Raw genomic sequence first — 23,071 nt, 5'->3', positions numbered from 1 at the left:
CATTTCTTTTTCATTGTTCTTATTATAAATTGATTTTTTTTGAAGTTTAATATTCTTATGTATTTCTCCTAGGTTATATGTAAACAAGTGATGGCCCAATCTCATGTGGTAGAGCGCCCTCCCTCACAATGCAGCTCTCCACGACCTGCTTCAACCAAACCCTGCAATAGTCGACCATGTCTTTTGGACACTTCAGCGCCAGAAATATCCCTGGCTAACTCGTCCTATATTCAACATGATCCTAAGAAGAAAAAGGCAAGTACTCAAAAAATGTAATATAACATAGTGGATTTGTACAAGTATACCACCATAAAAATGTAGTTTCGTATAAAAAAGTTAATTTTCTTTCTCTTTTCTTTCTTTGTGCTTATATCTTGTAAATTATGCCGCCAGAAGTAACACTTATCTATCATTATTTGTAACATTTTTTCGTATATTTTATATATGTCAGAGTAATTTCATTCGATTACAGTATGATTAGTTTTAAAAGTCAAAAAGTATTAGCTTTTGGTTGGTCGTAAAAGTACAATAATCTAAATGTATCACCAGATTCAACTATATTTTTGTTGGTTGCATAAGTTCAGTGAAATCATGTACTAAAGGGTGTTAAATACTATAATACCCTTACAAAGATAAATTTGGACAAAGGCTTGTGGAAATGTATGGAATAAAAATATTTTAGCCTCTGGCTTCTGACGAAATAAATTCTTTTGTAAGCCAGGCTTAAAATAATGAAAGAATTATAAAATATTGTGTTTTGAGGTAATGTTAAAAATATTATATATTTAGAGGGTTATCTCAACAGGTGACAGTTAAAGTCGGTGGATCAGCGACAATATTTTATGGGACTCAAGTAAAAATCAAATGTCCTGTTAAGGGATACAATAGAACCAAAATACAGTGGGCAAAGGATAGTCAAATAATATCGAAGTCCAAAAAGTATAAAATATCGAAAAAGGTAAGCCTTATAAACCTTGCACAACGAAAATTGTATGAACCATTTAACAAGTTATGCGATTGTTTGAGTTATTCCAATATAAATATTTTATCTTTCAACTCTCTAAAGAGCGCGCAGACAATTACAACTTCTACAACGTCTTCAACTCGAGCCCTACATTTTTAATTCGGCACAATTCGCTTATTAAATTGTGAATTTACTTTAAAATTCAAATTTATTCAACTCACACAATTAGTTTCACTGTTTTTGCCAACTATTGCCTTAAAGCAAACAACAGCACTCTGTTGTTCATCTCATAAATAAACAAAAGCATTCGACTGAGTAGACTACACTTTGCTCAGAGGATTTGTGTAATATTTCAAAATAATGTGAGAAATATATAAGTAGCCATTTTCTGCTTGAAACACTTACATTATTAACCATCTTAACGGGAGTTTTTATATTCGAGATCAGCGCAGGTGTCTCTAAGGGATCGTAATTAGATCCTTAATTAGTTATACGTCTCGTAAGTTATAGTAATAGATAACAATTAGTGCGTAGCTTAGAAAAGTCGATAGTGTTTACAAAACTTGGGGTTGGAAATAATGAATGACATAATGAATACTTACTAATATTACTGAATTTTTTTGATACCAGAAATGATAAATGCGCTAATTTTTTAATTTATCCTAAGGGCAATGCTATCGCTGAGGTTAGCATCTTTGAAACATGTTATTATTAAATAGAAGTTGTTCGATAAGTCACATTCTAAGATTATTATTAATATAGATTGTATTTTGTTTGTAAACCTAACAATCGATTTAGTACTACAATTTCATTATTTAAATAATAATTCATGCATCCATTTGCATTATTTATTTATTTATTTTATTTTATTTACACTTCGTTGCTAAAGAAATACAAATAACACAATATATATAAATTACAAGGGATGCAACGGGCGGCCTTATCGCTAACAAGCGATCTCTTCCAGGCAACCTTAGTAAGAAAAGAAATAAATAAAAAAAAATGACGGGTGCAAGAAGTGCAGAAGTTATATAAAAAACAAAATAAATTTATATTAATATATAGAACCTTAATCTATTAATAACTATAATAAATAATATAAATATTTTATATTATATATAAAATGTTTAACTAAAATGTCACACATTACAATGGATGTAATTTTTAAATATATTTAATATTCTAGGGCGCACTACGAATAACGTCCTTATCACTACGAGACCATGGTGTCTACACGTGCGTAGCTGGAAGATCGAGTGCAAACCTTACCTTATTGGTCAAACCGAGGCCTGGAGAATTCCCTTCCAGTGAGGAAATAGAGAGGCACAAAGCTTTAGACGAGCCGTCTTCACCATTGGCAGACCGGTGCGTATTAAAATTAGTTGAAAAAACCTACGTAATATGTTTATTCACTATCTGTACTACAAAAAATAAGTAATACTCTATGAATATATCATACCCAAAAAACAAATCATACTTACATAATTTATATTAGGCATAAAATATTAACATTAGCCAGTAACATATTTATACACATAAGAAATAGTAAAATAAAAGTTTATTTTAAATATATTCCGGATTCTAGATATATTTCTTGAAAGCCCTTGTATCTTTAGAAATATCTCAGCTACGGTATTTTCTAAGTATGGAAGCTATTAACGCATATCTTTTAGTCAATCTTTAAGTATACATTTAAATTTTAGCTAATTAAATTCAGTTCAGAAATTTATATTCGTCCACCCGAATTTCGTTCTCCGATGATTTCATTTGTTAAATATTGGTTTTAATATTTTATAGGAACAAAACCACACACCGCGAATCAACACAAATACACTAATTGTTAAAACAATAAACCAAAAATAGAATATGTTTATTTGAATGAAAATACGGTTATAAAACTCAACGTCACCGATTTGTGCTAACTTGATTAGAAACAGAAATACATAAACATATGTTTTTTTCATTACACCCCACTATTGTTATTTTTTGTCTGTTGTACTAATATTCTATTACTCAGTTAAGACCAAAACTGTTTTTTTATTAATATCTCATTAATCACCTAAAACAAAAACGTTTCCTATAGAATAGTGTTTTAATTAAATTAAAAACATAGTTTTTAAATTAATTCTTTTAGTTAGTTTAGTTTTAAATTAATTTTTTAATTAATAAAAACTTCAGATTATTTTATGAATTAAATAACGTGAACAGCTTAAATGCACTATTTAAGCTGTTCACGTTATTAAAAAAAACGCCTGCTACGAGATTTATGATGAAATACTAATTACAATAATTAGCCAATACAAAAATACAGTTCAATTAAATATGTCAGAGGTTATGTTATAAAATAACACGTCATTTGTTTGCAACACCACGCAATATGATACGCATCTTACAGGTTGTAAAATGTCAATGTGTCAAATAAAATAAAAATAAAGTCAATTTGTCAGTAGTGCGTAGAATCGTTCGTTGAGTGGGTACTTGAGAAGAGTTGCCACAGTCTGTCAGCTTTCGTATCAGCCAATGCCACGCTGGCAATATCTGCGAAAATGAGAAAGCGCTCAACAAAAGGAGCAATCCTCTTAATGATATCCAAATCAATATTACCTGATTTAAAAAATATCTGCCATAGTGTTAGTTCAATTATTCAACTTTAGCAAACTTTTATAGGGTTTTTTTTCTTGTTATTAATGTTAATAACATCAGTATCTAATAGTAACACTGTGTACAAAATAATGAAGCTATGACTTGTGAATCTCAAAATCCTCTTGTTGTTTCCTTTCTATCGCCCGATTCATTTACAAAAGTTCAGTGTTTGAAGTAACGTAAATAGTTATTGCTGAAAAGAGAGCTACTGTAAAAAAGCAAATTTTACTCTATAATCATCAATTACCAAGAGACTTCACTGCAAAATTGACGTTTTTGTGTTGTGATATCAAGATTTTACCGAGATAGAGAATTACTGTCCTATATTGACGCTTTTGAGTCGTGATATTAAAATTATTAATTTAAATAGTGAATTTTTATAAAATTGTTACACATGTACACTCTTTTGTTTTATTTCTATACTTACGTACATTTTAAATTCTCGCGCCATACGATAGTTCCCATGGCATTAACTGGAGCGCACGTGTAAGCATTTTTTTACTATAAAGTTGTTGTTCTTCTTCGCTAGAAGTAATAGTGTTCTGTGAGAGTTGCTCACCGATCGGCGCCTGCACCGCCCTGCACGTTCACTAGTACTAACTGTGTTTAGAAATTAAGTGTCGGACGATGGTAGTGACTCCAATTTTGCAATTATTAATCGTGTTCAATCTGTAACAAATATGTCTCGGTATGTATTATCATTGATTCATATTTTTACGTATATTTTTACACAGTACCGATGGGCGCTATCGGGCAATGATCGGCGGAAGATCAGATGATCAATCGCATGAACAGAGACCCGGAGAACAGAAAAAGAATTATAAGGGCAGGCAAAAAGGTATGTTTACCTTAAATCGCCCATATCCGTATCCCATAATATGATATGTTAGACTACAATGCCGCTTCGACATTTATTAACAAATGTAAGTTATAACATATGTAGGCATATTAATGTTACTGGTAAGAATGTCAAATATGCTTGAATAACATATTCTATTCCAGTTATTAGCTTGTTGTTTTACTGTAGTATATTTTTTTATTAAAAACATTGTTTTGGACAGGCAAAGTAGATAAAGTTCGAGACGCATTATACGGAAGTGCAAGTACGAGTACAAAAGCCTCGCCGAGCTTCAACTCGCAAGCCCGGGACATCTATGATGAGAATGAGGTAAAAAGTTTGGTTAAATAAATCTAATTTTATATTTAAATGAATTTAATTCTAGTTTCTTGTGTAATAAAAATACTCTACGATATAGGAAATGCTAACTTATGAAACAAAATTTTAATAAATAGATACGTTTGGAGGGCCACATGTCCTCTTAAAATGTCTAATTTATTTGCATGTTGCCTTACCTTTCCAATTACAATATAACGCAATCTCAAAAAAAATATCAATACACTCTGTATTGAATATTGCGTTATATAGTTATATACGAAGGGGTTAAAAGGGCCTGGGACTAGTGCAGGCTACTTCTAATTAATTTGCTATATTTGTTTTAAATATTGTAGAATTATTTGATGATTTGTTTTTTTTTTAAAGTACCGAGAGTTTTTTACGCCGGCTTTTTCTCTCGGCCAACATCCTCTGTCTTCTTTGCCGATGAGTAGGGATTCCAACAGGCTCGAATTTAATTACGTGGAATAAGTGATACCATGATGATCTTATGTTTCAAAATAAACGTATTTTCTTTTCTTTTCTTTTCTTTTCTTTACGAATGAACTATGTTAAAAAAGAAGAAAATTATCTATGATATAAATTTCGACAAAGAACCTTGAATCCCCAAGTGAAATACATTCAATAATAATTTTACAACAGCTATAAAGGCGGCATGAAGTTTATTGCCCCATTTTACGGTTTAACTTTGGAAACTAGGGATTAGTAATCGTTAGAGGTCATCTCAAATTGGTGTTACCAGCTACGTACAAATATTTCAGTATCTATACTAATATTATAAAGAGGAAAGGTTTGATTTTTTGTTTGTTTGTTTGTATGAATTGAATAGGCTCCGAAACTACTTGGCAGATTTGAAAAATTCTTTCACTGTTGGAAAGCAACATCATTCCTGAGTGACATAGGCTATATTTCATTTTCAAAAAAATAGGCATCCTTACTAAAATTACGATAACATTAACATTTGTTTATTATTTGATACAATTCTAACAGATGGCGCTGAGTTAAAGGTAGTAGTTTGGCAAGACGACGTTTGCCAGGTCAGCTAGTACACAATAAAAACCTTATATATTTATTTTGTTCTGAAAAAAGAGTCTATTTCCTTTTTCTAATAATATATTTTTTAAGAGCATTTTAAATTTACGACTTCCGAGTGTAACATAGAAATCGGGAGGCGTTTCTATCACTACCGATTTGTAAGAAAATACCTTTTGAAATATTGTTTCATAAGCATGATGAGGTTACAATACAAAATGGAGAAATCTTCACGTAGCCTACGTGCAAAATAAACATAAGATTTCAGGAACGTTCCATATTTTTAGAACACTCAACTTTTATCTCAAAAATACATTGAGAGAAGGAAAGGTTTTGCTCTTTTTGCTTATAAAACTGAAGGCCTGTAATCTCTAGATACACCTGCCTGTCATGGGACAGATTTATTTGTGCATTCGCTTTATAATTTTATATTGCGATGTTATTCTTTGTGTTTTGCAAAAAAGCCAGTACATTTTGGGTCATTCTAAAATTACTCTATTGCAAACATTCTATATTATTAACGACTGATAACTATTGTTACAATATATTAATAGTGAAATCATATACTTCAACGCTTCAAGATCCGCCCTTTGTTACAAAATATTTCTTTAGATATTCCCAACGGACAATAATTCCTTTCTACTATACGCTCTCAACGTTAGCAATAACCATAAACAATTTCCACGCTGCTTGGATTAAGGAGAGTGCTATATCATCCCGGATGCTCCCGCCCAATAGCAGTGGTGCCTCACAACTCTTGCCGTGTCTGCATTTCCTTGTCATGCAACTTCAGGTGAGGAGTTACCAGAATAGAGCATGCAACGTCTGGAAAAGGTTTATTCTGGCCTTTGGGTTCTAACAACAGATTCGCATGATTATCTGAATTGGTTTTTGTACTCTATAGTGGTGGCGTTGTAAACCAAATTTGTCTTTGAACAGCTATAATTGATATGTGCAGATGTTCTGGAATTTTCAGACCACGGGCAATTCGAGAGGTCAAAGAATGGCTGATCCTGTTGTAATGTACCAAAATTACGGGACGCCGACGAAGTCACGCGTCTTGAGCTTTGACAGCAAGCAAATTGTCTTTCCTGAAGACGATGACTCTGATATAATCATCGTTAATGAAGATTACCAAAAGAATACGATAGAAGAACGCCTGGATGTTGGTGACTTGATTGAATCCACAACTGCTACGGAAAGGTAAGCTAGCCAATGTTGTTAAAACTAAGTCTTATATATGTAACGTAACTAAGTGAAACATGCGAAGCATTTTACTTGATAGAAAATAATATAATAAAAAAAAATTACAAATGCTAGCTTTTAGGTACAGCAATTCCTTCTCCACTCTGTCAATCCAGTAACTAGGCCGACCTACTGATATCTGGCTGGTAGGCGAATAAAAAGCCCATCGACTACGTTGGCTGGGACACATTGAGCTTATAGGCCAAAATCGAGCGGTATGGAAAGGAAATTTGCTTATGTTGGAGCTGTTTTATGTCTTAAAAACGAAGTTCTGTAACGGGAATTTTAATAATTTTTATCAATAATAAATTTAGTTTCTCCAAGTGCACATTTAATATTTTTACAACATGTATATATCTTTAGGACGCTCCCAAGTGACGCCCATGAATACACCTGGATGACAACCGACTGGTCGCCGTGCAATGCTCCCTGTGGAGCAACAGGTTACGAAGTTAGGGGAGCCGTATGTCAGGTAGGACGTTATAATTTATTTTATTTTTTTATTTCTTAATACTACAGCTAACATAAATTATATATAACAAACAGATACACTAAAAATATAGCCAGAGATGGAATACATAATACATTTTACTACAAAATGCGTCAAAAATTAACAAAAAGCAACAAACAAATAAAAATTATTCAATACATTTAACTAAGTTCTACCTAATTTAGCTGTGGTGTGTGATGGTGTGAAAGTGAGGTTAGAGACGTGAATTAGCGCTGTTTAATAAGCGTGATTTACGCTATGGATATATCTTTCATAAATTTTAGCCATATTTTCAGTATAAAATTACATAATTACAATTATAAAGTTTATGGTTCTTTTGTCTTGAATTACACATGTATTATTTTTTACTACGTTCTATAAACGTTAATATACGTTAGTTCGTAAAGATTTTCTATTTTTATATATTTGTATAATAAAAATCAACTTTCCAGCATAAAATAGGAAATGAAACTGCGACTGTGGAGACGGAAGAATGTCTGACAAGGATAGCAACACAACCGACAGTTCTTCGCGAATGTGTCGGCGGCAGTTGTGCCACTTGGAGTATTTCTTCCTGGTCCCCTATTCGATGCTTGTCTAGTGGAATTGGTAAGATCAGATGAGTAGAAAGAAGTCGCTCTTAAATTAATAAAAAAAATACTTTTCTGTAACAAAAAATAATACTCATTTAATACAAATCGCTACTTTCATAACTCCGCTTTAATTACTTTGTAATCGTGGTTAACTAGAAACATTTCAATTTACCTCATTATTAAGTAGTTTAGGTTTTGTATACATACTTTAATTCGCAATTTAAACTTAAATTATATAGGATGTTGTGTACATATGTTAAAAGTTCTTCCAACTGCTTACCTATAAAAGAAGAAATAGAATCTGAACTTTATAATATTCAATATATTATCTAAACTGATTGTAAAGCGCATTCTATAATGTTATATTGTTATAATTCATTAGCGATATCTCGTCGTCGAGTTGAATGTGTAGCGGATAACGGAACTACACTAGCTGATCCTGCGTGCTCGTTCTCTTCTCGTCCTGAGAGGATTCGGCGGGAGGCAATCCGGTGTCAGCCGGTTTGGGTCGTTGGATCTTGGAGTAAGGTATACCACGAAGCTTCTCTCAATCATAACATAAATATAAGGCTAATTTAATTACCTATTTAAAAAAATTATGTTTATGAAACCTTATTTTTAACCTCGGTATTTAGTGTCTTTAATTAAAAAATGGCGTTATCAAATTAATAAAACTTTAGTAACAATTAATTGATTAATCTTTTTTATTTACTATATATTAACTTTAATTATTAGGCCTTCATGATTTTTTCCTAGTCTAGATTTCGATACCGAGAGATTAACATCATAAAGATGTAAAAAGGCGCACCATGAAAGTAATTACAGTGTTTTGTGTATTTTTCCGCGTTAGGAGGCATGTCTTTTAATTTTTGTCGTTTGAAGAAAAAACAACTAGAAAGTTCCTCAAAGTACTTCTTATTGTTTTTCAAAGTATACCTTAATACACTTTTCTATTCGCTTAAACCAGGTATTATAACATTTATATCACTCGAAAGTGGGGAGTTCAAAATGGCTGATTAGAAAACTTCGACTGCTTCTTCACCGGTCTAGAACCTTTGACCACGAAGACTTTTGTTTATTTAAGGAAATGTAAAGAAATCGTTAGTTTAATTTCTACTTTTTCCTGCTAACACAGGTATCCGCAGACATGGAGCTTCATCATTGAACACAGATGCTAGCTCTTCAAAACACTGAAGCCGTTTCAGGCCTCTTCTAAAGTTGTAGATTATTGCACGAACATTTTCCTTAGAAAGATTAATTTGTGAACGTAACCTGACAGATTCCAACGATGCTGTGAAAAAAACAATAGCATTAATCCTAATACTTTCAACTGTTTTGAGACTCAAAATTTAAACACATTCTAATAACAGTTCCAAATTCCAAATTTGCGGGAAATATGGAAACGACAGAACTTAAAAGGCAAGCCTCGTATTTTTGTAATGTACAATTAAATTTCTCATTTATTAATTTTAAATAAATCGCTTAACACCGATGTAACATTTTATTACAGGATGTCAATTTGTAAGATGTGATTTTTTTCAATTTGAAAAATACAACACTTCATTAATTCATAACCGTTCATCTATTCATAGAATATAAAATTTCTTCGTAGTAATCTTCTCTGAAGTTTCTTCTGGGAAATATTTGTACATATCCAATTAGTGTCAAGCTTCCAGACTTAAGAATTTTCATTTTATGTGCATTACAACTCGATACATTCGTTGCTCTGCACCGTGAGAGACTTTACGAACTCGGGGATTTATTTTTGAATACATAAAGAAAAGTTGTTTCTTAGTGTGTGACTGTCGACTACAAATCACCGGTTTTGCAACAAATTGATAACTGTCTATGTGCGCAATATATAATATAACTACGTGTTAAGTGATAGTGATAAATATCGTAAAAAGGGTCATATCTTTGATCCAAAAATCCGCGTACCGTCAGACCAAACTTGACTATAAGTGATGAAGTTACCAGGGGCAAAACTTATACCAGGGTTATAGCGTCATTAATAATTTAAACGGTTATTATGGTTAATAGTCTTATTGGAAGCCTAACAAATTATCATCGGTTTATAAACGATAACGTAATTTGTAATATTTATAGTGCATAGGAACGTGCGGTGTAAAAGGCAGACAACACCGTGTGCTACGCTGCGTATGGCGGTTCCCAGACATGCGCAGGCGCGCCAAGAAAGAACGCCCTGCTGCTCTTTGTACTGGCGTTAGGCCAGACGTCGCCAGGGAATGTCATATGTCTTGTAATCAAGGTAATTTAATCAATTATGAATGTTATTGGTAAAACAGTTTCTAGTTTTTGTTTTACTGGCACCACCATCCTAAAGAGAATTGATATCATGGGGTGGTCTTAATAAAATCTTGTATATTATTTTAATAGTAATCTATTTTTTTGACATAATAGCCAATATTATAATAACATATCAGAATGCAGGAGCAGTATTGTTTTAGTGGCTTGCCGTCCTGAGGCGGCTGATTGTTATATCTGCAATAAACATTTGCTCGTATAGTGTAGTTTGTCTACGAGAGGAAAACATCTACTAGATTATTATCAAATCGAATTAAATGTTAAATTTGGTCAGCAGATGGCGTGTGCAAAGACACGTCCCGTTTCTGTGAAAACGTACGCGCAATGAACATGTGCGCAGTGCGACGGTACAAGGAGCATTGTTGCAAAACTTGCGACGATTAAATAGACTGTTTTATACGTATTCTGTATTCGATAGTTTTAATCTAAAGGTCAAAAGTGGTACAATTGAAAATATTAAAGAATAAAAAATCTCTGAAATTCGTATGCTTCGTTGGATTCTACACCCAAGTTTTCAAGAATTTATTAGATTTTATTTGTGATGATTTTTCTTTAGAAACTATAAGGGCAATTTATTTATAGAAAAATTATTTTTCGATAGATAAAAGTTCTAAGCGAAAACATGCTACCATTAATTGTACCATTTTTGGCGATACAAATTTTACCCACCTAATTTATTTTTTACTAAAGTATTTTGGCCAGTCCCTAGTATTATTTTAATTGCTAACATTAATAGTATTTTTATATATGTTTGAGATTTATATGTTATAAGAAGGAACTTCTTTCCTTCCTTCGTCCTAAACCTGCGTTATCTTTTACGTAAAAATGCTATTAATGAAACTTAATAATCAGTATTTATGTGCAAAACGCGTGAAGGAATTATATATATATGAACGCTTTAAAATTATTAAATTTAAAATATATATTATAGGTACTGTTGAGGATTTCCGATAATATGGTAATAAAGAAAATATTCATTAACAAGACAACTTTTGAAGATTTAAAATAGACTACAAAATATCATGAATAATTTTTGAAATATCCTAAATTTAAAATGTAAATTATTCAAAATATAGTTCGAATTTAATTTTAAGTAGAAAACAAAATATTTAGGAAAAACAATGTTTTGTACATTATATATTTAGTATGTAAATAAGCACCTGTGCTACGCTTAGTATTATCAGTAATATAATGCACAAAAGTATATTTATGCAATAAATGTATAGAGAATTAGAGAAAATTGCCAAATTGTTAGCGACGTATTTGAGAAATGCAGTCGCGTGAAAAAGTTTTAAAAAAATATTGTCAATTTAGCAAAGTTTTAGCGGGAGCGTGGGCGGGTGTTAGAAATGTGCTGACTCGACGAACTATTACAATTTTAGACTATGTTGAAGGATATGTGCGATGTTTGTTTACGTCTTCATGAATCATTCTGTTTTGAACAAAAAAAAACTTTTATTTGTAATTGTGTTAATTTCAGTTAATATTTTCTTCAAAATTTCTTGATTTTTTTTTCATTCTTTGTGTCGTTCATGTAATCGAAACCAATTTCATCTTTGTCACTGGTGACATTTGCCAATTTTGACATAGACTATAAACGCAAATCTTATACAAAACAAACTGACACAAACATCGCATTAATCCTTCAAAGCATATTACTAGTAAATTATAAAATGTATATTAATAAACCTATTGAATGAACGAAGCAATATAGTCGCTTATATGTATATAAATAAAACTTTATTAATCCAACGATCATTACAACTTAAAGCAGTTATATTATTTTAACAATAACCTTTAACAACTTCTATTCAATGTAAAAAATAACCTTTATCGCTTCATTTAACAGTTCATCAAGCTTTATACCTTAAAGTTGGTAGACTATTGGGTGTAATAAGCCAATGATCGAGAGCAGTGTTGGCCCAGTGGCTTCAGCATGCGACTCTTATACCTGAGGTTGTAGGTTCTGCTGTGCACCAATGGACTTTCTTTCTATGTGCGCATTTAATATTTGCTCGAACGGTGAAGGAAAACATCGTGAGGAAACTTGTAGTGTCTTAGACCCAAAAAGTCGACGACGTGTGTCAGGCACTGGAGGCTGATCACCTACTTGAACCACCTAGATGAAACAGATTCTAAATCAATTACGTTGTTGACATACGGGAAGTTTTTTATTCTTCGTCGAAGAAATTTATCCAGCCATACCCAAATTATTCCAGTATTTTAGTTTTCCCAACATAAGGTCAGTAAAAACCCATGTGCTTGTATTAAATATAAAAATTACTGCTTTAAGTCGTTATGTACTTGGGTGAATTTGCTATAATTTCTGTCCATTTAGCTAGTAAATTCATTCCTCATACCTAAAATAAAAAGTAGAAAATTACACATTTATTTAATTATATTTCAAATGGTAAAACATACGCATAATACTTCTAAATTTTTTTTTGGTCCCACTTCAGTGGTGACCTAGAGACAGATAACATACAAAAAATAAAAAATGCATTGTACTTGAAAAGGTATATTCTATTCTTGTAGCTATTCATTTTATACGATATACCATTCACAGACAACGTATAGTTCCCAGCAAATAAATTGACCAGTATAATACAATTACACTTTATTAGAGGTTGTACTAGGTGTCGCTTACTACTTCTGTCCAAAAATTACTTAAATAACTTCTGTCTATTTAAACCTTAGTGGAGCTGATACTGAAAAAACTAACCCGTCTCCTTCTTTTATAAAAATTAAGACGTTTAGGAAGCAGATATGTGTCAAGTCTTATCAATTGTCACTGTCTAGTGGTATATGACAATTCAACTGTCACTCCTACTACAGATTCATATTTGCGGTATTTATTAAAATATAATTAGTTTATTTGTCTGTTAAGTTATAATAATCTCGAAAGTAAGAGTTAAACTTAACTGCCAAAATGTACTTAATAACTACTGAATGACAAAAGTCGCTTTTCACTGTCTAAATTATACAGCCTTAAGCTTTGACAACCAACGCTGCTGTTACTATGAACAGGTATTTTTAACGAAATGTTTTTAGGTATTGCTTTGTGTGTGAAAGAGCGTGTCAATGTCAAAACTGCATTCAAATAAGACCCCGCATTTGTTTTTATAATAGTACAGATAAAAGTATCAATTAACATATTTTAACTTGATATAATGATGAGCAATTTATTACACAATAGAGAATTGTGTCGGAAAACAGTAGCTTATATAATTTAAATGGATGTTAAAATACTTAATTGAATGCAGTTCAACATAATTATATAATGTACTTATCTCAAAATCATTAAAATTAGTTAAATTCAATAAGTCCAGAACTGTAAATTGTACCAAGAATTTTCAAATATGAAAATATATAAATAAGTTACAATGTCTTGTTTCATTTATTGTATTTTTATTACCTCATTGTTTTAGGCGCAAAATTAGCCAATAGTAATTATACATACCTACAAATGAACTGATTTGTTTTAGTTCTTTTCTGGTAAAATAATAAAAAATATAGAGTATACAACTTATTAGTGATTAAAACACAGCAACCAAGCCGTCAACTACCCACAGCCTCTTAAGATATTTAAAACGATACTGTTGATGTATAAACTATTTATAGTTTCGAGAATTGCGAGGTCGAGATTACGAAATACCGACTGGTATATTTAAGACACGGTAAATTATTTTTACAGAAATCCTATCTAGTTCCAATTTTAATTATACTTTCACCGAGTAGCAAGCACCACCGTCTTTATTACACTTTACATTTATACATGTGATTAAAAAGAGGATAAAAAAAATAAACATGAAATTATTAATTCCAACTATACACAACACAACACCTATAAATTTCGTTAGCACACTTGTAACACAAAAACAAAGATACATCACGAAATCCATTTAAAGATAATTTGATTTCGTGAAAACTACGTTCGTTATTTAGCTTTTTAATTAAGTAGAGAATTAAAATGGAAACGGTAATGTCAGGTATTGCAATGGATTTACGTAAATCGAGACCCTTACAGATAGATCGGAACGTTGAAAAGCTGCTATTTAAATAAATGCTTGTAGTACAAGACAGAGGATAAATATTTCGTTTATTTCTGTACCTTATATATAGAGATAACATGCATGTGTCTCAGTATCACAGATACACAACACGATCAGTTGTTCTGTTTGAATGACATCATTGCTTAACTAAATAAAAATGCCATCCTTAAAACAAAACGAATTACCATGGAATAAATGGGATCGTTAAGCAGTAGATTAATTTGTATAAAATACTCTCAAACATTTCTACTTCACCATTACCATACCTTTTGGTTTTCGTAAAGCTCTTTATGTAATGCACAAAACTATGAAGAGCGACGCCAGTAAAAATCTTGACTCGTATAATTTACAAAAATAGCAAATTAAAATGCCGAACTGTCATCAAGATAACAAAAACGGCTTAGCGATACTAAATGTTTTATATTATTTTCTTGTATGGTTTAATGAATAAATATATCAATAAAATATTGACTGTTTATTAATATTACTGTGTAGACTACGTGCATTATTAATTCAGTTTTCTAATATTATTCTAATCCTTCTTAGCTCTTTCTCTAATATTATAACAGTAGTTTTAAGTATTAGCTTTCACATTCGTATAAGGATAGTGAATTTGGCAAGCGTTTCGATTGAACTGACCACTCAATAATAAATTAGCAAAATTCTCGAATTACGTATGTTTTAATAAACAATTATAATTGGTTATTTAGTTAGGTAGTCTTTTTGGTGGAAATAATAATATAATTTATGGCTTATATTTACCTGCTGGAATCTCGTAACTTGAGGTGCATCAACCAAACTGCTGGTTTTAGAATACAAACGTAGCTTTGTCTACGTTGAACTGAGTAACAAGATCTGTGCTGTAATCCCATACATTGTAAGTAGGTATCTATTAACCAAACCTATAAACCAAATGTAAATAGTTTAACTATTTACATTTGGTTTATATAAGAAACTTCAACATCAAACGTTTATTATAAGTATTATAAAAATTAAAAAAAAAACAATAAATTTTTAAACTGTTGGTTGAAATGTTTACAATTTTATAAAAACCGTATTATAGAAATAAAACCAATTTTGTGTGAAATGTATATATATTAAACATACTAATTACAGAAGTAGCCATAGTGCACTCGAAACAGTAACAAGTATGCCAAAATGACATACTCTAAAATTAATTCCATAAAACGTAGACCCGTAGGAATAGAGAGCACGGTAAACAGAGGTCGAAGTTCTCTTGAAACTAATTAAATTGACTAGTCCAGCACAGAGGACGGAATTACCATACTAATACAATTTACGACAGGTAATATAATATACTAAATTTACCTGCTTTTAGAGATTAATCGGAAAATATTTCATAGCTGTCACTTGTTCATGTTCTTCTCGTTTTAAGGTATCTAAATAGTATTATAAAAAAAGACACTTTCAGTTACGTACCTTTATTTTTACTAATTAACTGGTTTAATTAGAATTGATGATGAAACTTATGTCAAACGCTAAGTCGATGTTCTAATAAAAGTTTTCAATTTGTGCTACGCCGTAGCACTGGCGTATAAGTTTTATTATTTATAAGTAAATGAATTATAAGGTTTTTACTATACACACGCTTTTGTTTATAAATAAATTCTCATTATAATTTGACACACATTCAGTGCATAAATAATTTATTTATAATTTAGTGTAACTAGTACTTTAAAATATTTTATTTAACGTTTTCGAATAATATATTTAAAAAATCAAGTTGTTTTGAGGAAGGAAATTTAAATCAGACAATACTGTCCCCGTATTATCAATATCTATTTTTACATTGTTAGGAATATTCGTCGAAACACATGTAAAATCAAGATTTATTTTGAGACTATGGAATATGTGGAATTAAAATTTAAGAACCCAACAATATGAAAAAAGTTATTTTATAGTTGGCTATGGTGAAGGTTTTACTTGTGTTAATGTGTCACACAAAAAAATATATCGAATTTTATTTATTTACAGTTGAAATTCACAAGAAAGATATTTTAAGTACACAACTTCGATTTCTATGTTTTTTTATGTTTCTATATTTATTGTTAGGTCTACAAAAAAGTAGGTGGAGTATTCATATATTGCTAATTCTGTCAAAATATACAAATATAATATTAAACACAGTGGATTAGTATTATTTGTATCGTAAACTCAATGTTCCCGACATGACTCGACTTGTTGATAGCGACATGCACACCTCGTAACTTCACGTATAATCTTGTTTCCCTGCACTGCACTCTGGTGGAAAATTTATGGACAAGAATTTATACAAATCCACACTGTCTTGCGCGTTCAATTTGCTGAAGGAAATTGTTCTTGTGAAAACATAAGTAACGTTGATTCCAAGTTAATATTACTATATTGGATATACGCTAAGGCATTCTTGGAATGCCGGACCCATGATGGCGAAAGCTTATTATTAGTGTTCAAGTGCGAATTGGAGGCAGTATCATATTCATCAGATGATCCATCTTTCCATTTGGCCTCTGTTGTTTACGGTTGTTTATAAATGTAGTTTAGCCGTTTAAATGGACTTTTTTATAAGATCAATTACACATATGATTAATTCACTCAAAAAGTTATTATTATTTTTAGTTTTTATAGAACAGGGGGCAAACGGGCAGGAGGCTAACAAAACAATAAACGTCTAATAGGCATATATGTGCATTAGACGCTATTGAACAAAATTATAGGTTATACTTTCCTAATAAAATAGTAAACTACGTAGAAAAAATAAGGAACAAATATCTATTATGAGCATAAACTGAAGTTGTAAGAAAAATTTTTTTCTATATTTACTACTCGCTTCATAAAATTCAGGTAAAAGCTCAGGTTCAATCCGTTAAAATAGATCTGAAAATTACGTTAAATTTAAGCTCCAAAGGCATAAAATAACGTCACAGTGCATTGCACCGTCTGCGCCACTTTACTGAACTGAATTACACACAATGCAAGCCGACAGTTCAATTCTTTCCAGACAGCGAATCTTTATGGATAGATTATATTGTGTGCAATATACAGCTTTATTATTAAATTTTTAGTGGCAACGAAAAATATATTGATGAAAAAATCTTTTTCTCACACAATACGATTGATTGGAATCAATTGAATTAATTCAATGGATTCCATTCCCAAAAATTTGTACCACCATGCAGTTTCTATTATTTTTACAAGAGCTTTAATTCTATATTTAAAATAGATTTCTTTACTATTTGGTTAGTAGAAGAACTGAGCCTTAACTAAGTTTGATGAATCTGAATTAAAAAAAGATTAAGTAAAAATACATTTTACATTATTTAACTATATTTGCGCGTAAATTGATTGATTGTACTAATTATCTTTCAGCCTCTTGGTTGAACAGTATAATATCAAAAGGTTTTTCTGATAAGCGAAGACGACGCGTCCTCGGTGTCGAGGTCAGGCTGATTGAATTGCATAATTGAGATAGTTTAAAAATATAACAAAATTTATAACATTAGCCAAATATATTGAATAGTTATAATAAATGCTAAATTTCGGCAACACACTTGAGAAAGCTTATTGTCATTGTACGAATGGGCGGCCGGATATTCATCAGATTATCCATTTCAAAACCGTAAAAGTTTTACAGCCTCACACAACCTCAGCTACACAAAACAATAACCTGACCAACCTAAAAAACTATATTTTTTTAATTTAACAGTGAATACATACTGTGAACATACTTAGAACTACAATTACTTTGTCTATTACTTTTAAATTCACCAAATCGGGACAATACATTATTTTGAACCAAAAACCTGCATTTTGTGAATAGCCTTTATGTAGGACAAGTGAATTGGGCTAACGGTACATCCTAGGTCTGCTAACACAGCTTTTCAATTTACACAAAAGCCGAATCCAGGGTAATTTATTCGGGACGGACGTGTCGTCTGATTTCTAACTTGCAGTTCAACGTAAACTTCATTTCGTCAATTGTTGATGTTGAATATGTCAGTAATATTTAAAAATAGATTACAATTAAATTAATAAAAACATTAAAAATAAAATATTGATATTTTTTTTTGTATAAGAGGAGGGCAGACGAGCATGAGGTACGCCCAAAAAGGGCAGTCATCGCAGCCCATAGACACCCATTTTAGTGGGTACGTTGCCGGCTTTTGAGGGAGGAGTACGCACGAATTTTGAAATGTTGGAGGTCGTATCTCTTAGAGAAGACGCCCACCAAAAATCGATTTCACACTTCGCTAGTTCGCAAAAGGCTACTAATATATAATATATAATCAAACCGATGCGATAAACGTGGAGATGCAGGTAGAAGGTTTTTTTGAATCGTCATATTTTTTTCGGCGTTCATTCGCCAAGGACAGTTATGTAAGTCATTAAAATTTCAAATACTTTAGCTTCTCTTTTACCACATACCAGGCTTTTAAAAAGTTAACAGCTTACATTCGTTATTAGCTTTTGTAAGTATATGTGTGTTGCTGATAAAAAAAGATGTTTGATCTATGCGGCGTTAGGATGCTTCTAGAAAATTTGCTTCTATGTATTACATGGTAAAATATTGTAAAGCAAAATTTCAATACGCTTCAACAGTACTCAGTATTTTTATATTTTATGGATGGCACTTTTATAGTCTTGCAACAAAAATATATCTGGTTCCAGACAGGCGACGCTATAAACTAACTTTTATAGTTTGAGCAGATGAATTTAATATTATCATTAATGGCAGATTTTATTTTCATATGACTCATGTATTTGTACAAATAAAATACATTTATTAAAATAAATATAATTCCTAACACCAACTTATGCCTATCTTATAAGGAAAACATCGAAATAAATGTTTACACGCCATAACAACCATTTTACACTATCTAGCTACTACACCTCCGTTGATGAAATCAATGAATTTAAATAGTCAATTGTAATTTGTAAGATTTAAATTTCGAACGTTATTTTAGTTCAGTTGCTGCAGCCCTTTGAAAAGTTGGTATTTTGTTTTATTTACATGTAAACAAGGCAAAAGGCTGTATATCACGGTACATAGGGCTCCGGCTGAGTCGGCTGGCTGTAAATCTAATGGTGCAGCGCATTGTGAATGCAGCCCGGCACCCTATACGGAACTATATAAAGCTGTTGGTTTAAAAGTACATATCTTTTCAATTCAGTTGAATTATCAAGAAAGCTTCAGCAGCAATTATATTTAAGTCACGTCCATTGATTCTCCAATTAGTACGGATTTAATTGGATTGCGTACAGTATTCAGTATAGCCTAATAAGTTGCCTTGCTGGCAAATAACGCTGTCAAAATTTATTTAAGTAAAAATTGAACTAAACTGAACTATAATCTCCAGGCCAACCTTACGGAAGAGGCTTTATTATTAATCTATATATATAAAAGAAAGTCGTGTTAGTTACACCACTTATAACTCAAGAACGAAAGAACAGATTTGAGTGAAAATTGGTATGGAGGTAGCTTAGAGCCAGGAGACGGACATAGGATACTTTTTATCCCGTTCGACAGCGTTCCCGTGGGACTTGACATGAAACGTCAGTCACTATAAAAAGTGGTATAACAAATAAGAATCAGACTTGGAATAATAAAACGCAAATGATAGCTATGTAATTGACGTATAATGACAGCTATGTAATGACGTATATATGACAATTTGATATTTGTAAGAAATCAATATTCAAAATATTTCTATTAAATAAATACGTTTAATTATTTTTACAATTTACAATTTAATTATAATGATAGTGCTATTGCCCATTCGTATAAACAGTGAAGAGAACTATAAAACTCGGTATTGTCGTATGTATACAGTTCATCCAAAGAATGATGAATGTTTCTATTTGTTGTTGTTGTCGAATGACGCATTTAATCGAGTATTGGAACGGGAACGTGAATATGATCACCAGGAATTAGATTTAGTAGTTCAAACGAATGTACCCCTGTTGAAATACCAACAAAAGGAAGTTTATGATACTTTAATGAAGGCAAACGATGATGAAAATGGTGGATTATATTTCCTAGATGCCCTTGGTGGAACTGGCAAGACATTCCTCATGTCATTAGTTTTAGCAACTGTTCGGGCGAGATCCAACATAGCGGTTGCAGTTGCTTCTTCTGAAATAGCAGCCACATTGTTAGAAGGATGCCGTACGGCTCATTCAGAATTAAAATTACCGTTAAATCTTCAAACTATTGGAGAACCAACGTGTAATATTGCAAAACACTCAGCAATGGCCAAAGTTTTAGCGGCATCGAAAATCATCATCTGGGACGAATGCACAATGGCGCATAAACGTGCATTGGAAGCACTTAACCGAACATTAAAAGATTTACGCAATGAATCGAGATGTTTTGGAGGAGCAATGATTTTACTGTCTGGCGATTTCCGCCAAATACTGCCAGTAATTCCAAGATCTACGGCTGTCGACGAAATAAACGCTTGCCTCAAATCGTCAAATCTATGGCGCTATGTGACGAAACTGCAGCTGACAACAAACATGAGAGTTACATTGCTTACTGATAAAAAAGAAGAAAAAGAATAAAGATGTAGATGACCTGAACTACATAATGGTATGCGTTTGGTGGTTAGAAAATTGAAGAACAATGTAATTTACGCTACGATAATGATAGGAAAATTCAAAGGTGAGGAAGTTCTTATTCCGAGGATCCCGATGATCCCTACCGATATGCCGTTTGAATTTAAAAGACTTCAATTTCCGATACGTCTTGCATTTGCCATGACCATCAACTAATCACAAGGCCAATGCTTAAAAGTTTGTGGTTTAAATCTAGAACATTCATGTTTTTCCCATGGTCAATTATACGTGGCATGTTCACGGGTCGGAAGACCATCAGCGTTGTTTGTTTTTGCGCCTGATAATAAAACAAAAAATGAAAAAATGTGTATCACAAGGTACTTAAGTGAAGAGCAACCTATGTACTAAAATACAGAAATAATAATGAATGATTAATGTAGGTATTTAATTTTTTTGTATTTTTTCCAATAAAAAAACCCAAACTGCTTATTTATTGCCATTAAGGCGGAACAAAGTTCGCCAGGTCAGCTAGTAGTATATATAATTTAATCTTGTATGAAGTGTACAGCTTATAATCAATTGGTCACGCGTGTATGACACGAAAATGTCCTCGTGTTGTGTATGAGTACTGTAGGTACGGTGTGTTTACAACAATGATATTCGACACGATCTCTCTATCACAAGAACTGGCAAAGGGTTGATAATTTAGACGCACTGGGAGTAGCCACGACGAAGTTGTTTAAAAAATTGTACCTACACTATCTTTTATGTTGTTATTATATCATATAAATTATTAATAAAATCAAGCGATAGCTCTATAGTTATCCCACCAAAAATTCTATTTGGCGAGGCACAGTAAGAGTATGCCGGAGATTCGGGTTGTGCCTCTTATATTATGTAAATTACGATGTTCACCGAATTCTAAGTAAATAACTATCACTTTGATCCAAGCAATTAATTTTATAACCGTGCGCCATTTTGCCGAAGCACACTCTATTTATGTGGTGATAAAATTTTAATCACAAATTGCATATTGCGGGATAACTCCATTGTTTATATGTCTTTTTAATTAGAAATGTGTTTTATGTGGACGCTTTCAAGGTATATAATTATGTAACAAAAGGAATTCACATGCGAGCTGAAATCCTCTTGAAATAAAATGTTAACCGCTGTACTAAGAATCTAGTGTGAGTTAACGGTTATCTAAGCTATTCGGGGTTTTAAAAAGTTCATTAAAGATTCAATAGAAAGCTAAATAAGCTCCTTTATACGATAGAATACAACCTACACCAAACTTGAAGGTCAATCGAATACATGTCGATCAAAGTCTCATTGCATTATTCATAGTTATGCAAAAGGTCTTATAAGTAAATATGAGCATGAGTAAAGATTGCGTGGTTTTGGCAACACATTGGGGAGCGTCGCTCGATAGGAACGCGACGTCATGTCGCCAGGGTACAGTCGCGTAGCCAATTTTTGTTATTTTTTCTGTTCTATTAAGATTTTTTTAAATAACCTCTTCAACACTTTTTAAACAGATGCCGCATTAGGTACACTATATTAAGTAGATATAGTTAAGAGGTACACCACAATCAATGAGAATCAATTTTTATAGACAATTTAATAGCCCGATTTCTTTTTGATTTAACTTTTATTTTTACTAAACATTGACGAGGAACTAATGAATGTGATAAGTTCTAAAATTATCTACATGAAACTTTGTGGTGGGAAATAATTTAAGAGTAAACTAGAATGAAATAAGGGCCTTAACAATATCACATATGAAAACTAAAAATATCTACAATATAATTATAATTATATTTTTATAATTAATTATTATAACAATATATATACATTATATTAATTAGCTTTTGGGGAAAGTAGACTTTAAATTATTTGATGAAATCAAATTTTACATTTTCAGCGGGACTATACCAACATCGCGTTTCCTTGAACGGATTTTCTGCTTTATAAAGGTTTTTTATGGCATTTTAT

At 31.7% G+C, this 23,071-nt stretch overlaps 1 protein-coding gene across 6 annotated transcripts in view; it reads left to right on the top strand.

Annotated features, from left to right (window-relative positions):
- LOC110993781 (protein madd-4) overlaps window positions 1–11,467 on the top strand; it is a 185,001-nt gene extending 173,534 nt beyond the window's left edge. For 2 of the 6 annotated variants that reach the window (XM_045628852.1, XM_045628848.1), the window contains exons 19-30: window positions 73–255; window positions 806–958; window positions 2,151–2,329; window positions 4,342–4,445; window positions 4,669–4,775; window positions 6,514–6,606; window positions 6,772–7,016; window positions 7,422–7,530; window positions 8,001–8,157; window positions 8,524–8,669; window positions 10,248–10,410; window positions 10,744–11,467. In XM_045628852.1, the coding sequence (XP_045484808.1) occupies window positions 73–255; window positions 806–958; window positions 2,151–2,329; window positions 4,342–4,445; window positions 4,669–4,775; window positions 6,514–6,606; window positions 6,772–7,016; window positions 7,422–7,530; window positions 8,001–8,157; window positions 8,524–8,669; window positions 10,248–10,410; window positions 10,744–10,850 (1,746 nt within the window). In that variant the 3' untranslated portion in view covers window positions 10,851–11,467. Of the gene's footprint in view, window positions 1–72; window positions 256–805; window positions 959–2,150; window positions 2,330–4,341; window positions 4,446–4,668; window positions 4,776–6,513; window positions 6,607–6,771; window positions 7,017–7,421; window positions 7,531–8,000; window positions 8,158–8,523; window positions 8,670–10,247; window positions 10,411–10,740 lie in introns of all 6 variants that reach the window. The other 4 variants (XM_045628849.1, XM_045628847.1, XM_045628851.1 and 1 more) reach the window with 3 other exon arrangements.
- Window positions 11,468–23,071: the final 11,604 nt, after the last annotated feature.

The sequence above is a fragment of the Pieris rapae genome, chromosome 7, assembly GCF_905147795.1.
Source record: "Pieris rapae chromosome 7, ilPieRapa1.1, whole genome shotgun sequence".
NCBI classification, from domain to species: Eukaryota; Metazoa; Arthropoda; class Insecta; order Lepidoptera; family Pieridae; genus Pieris; species Pieris rapae.
This window is presented reverse-complemented; position numbering and strand designations above follow the sequence as displayed.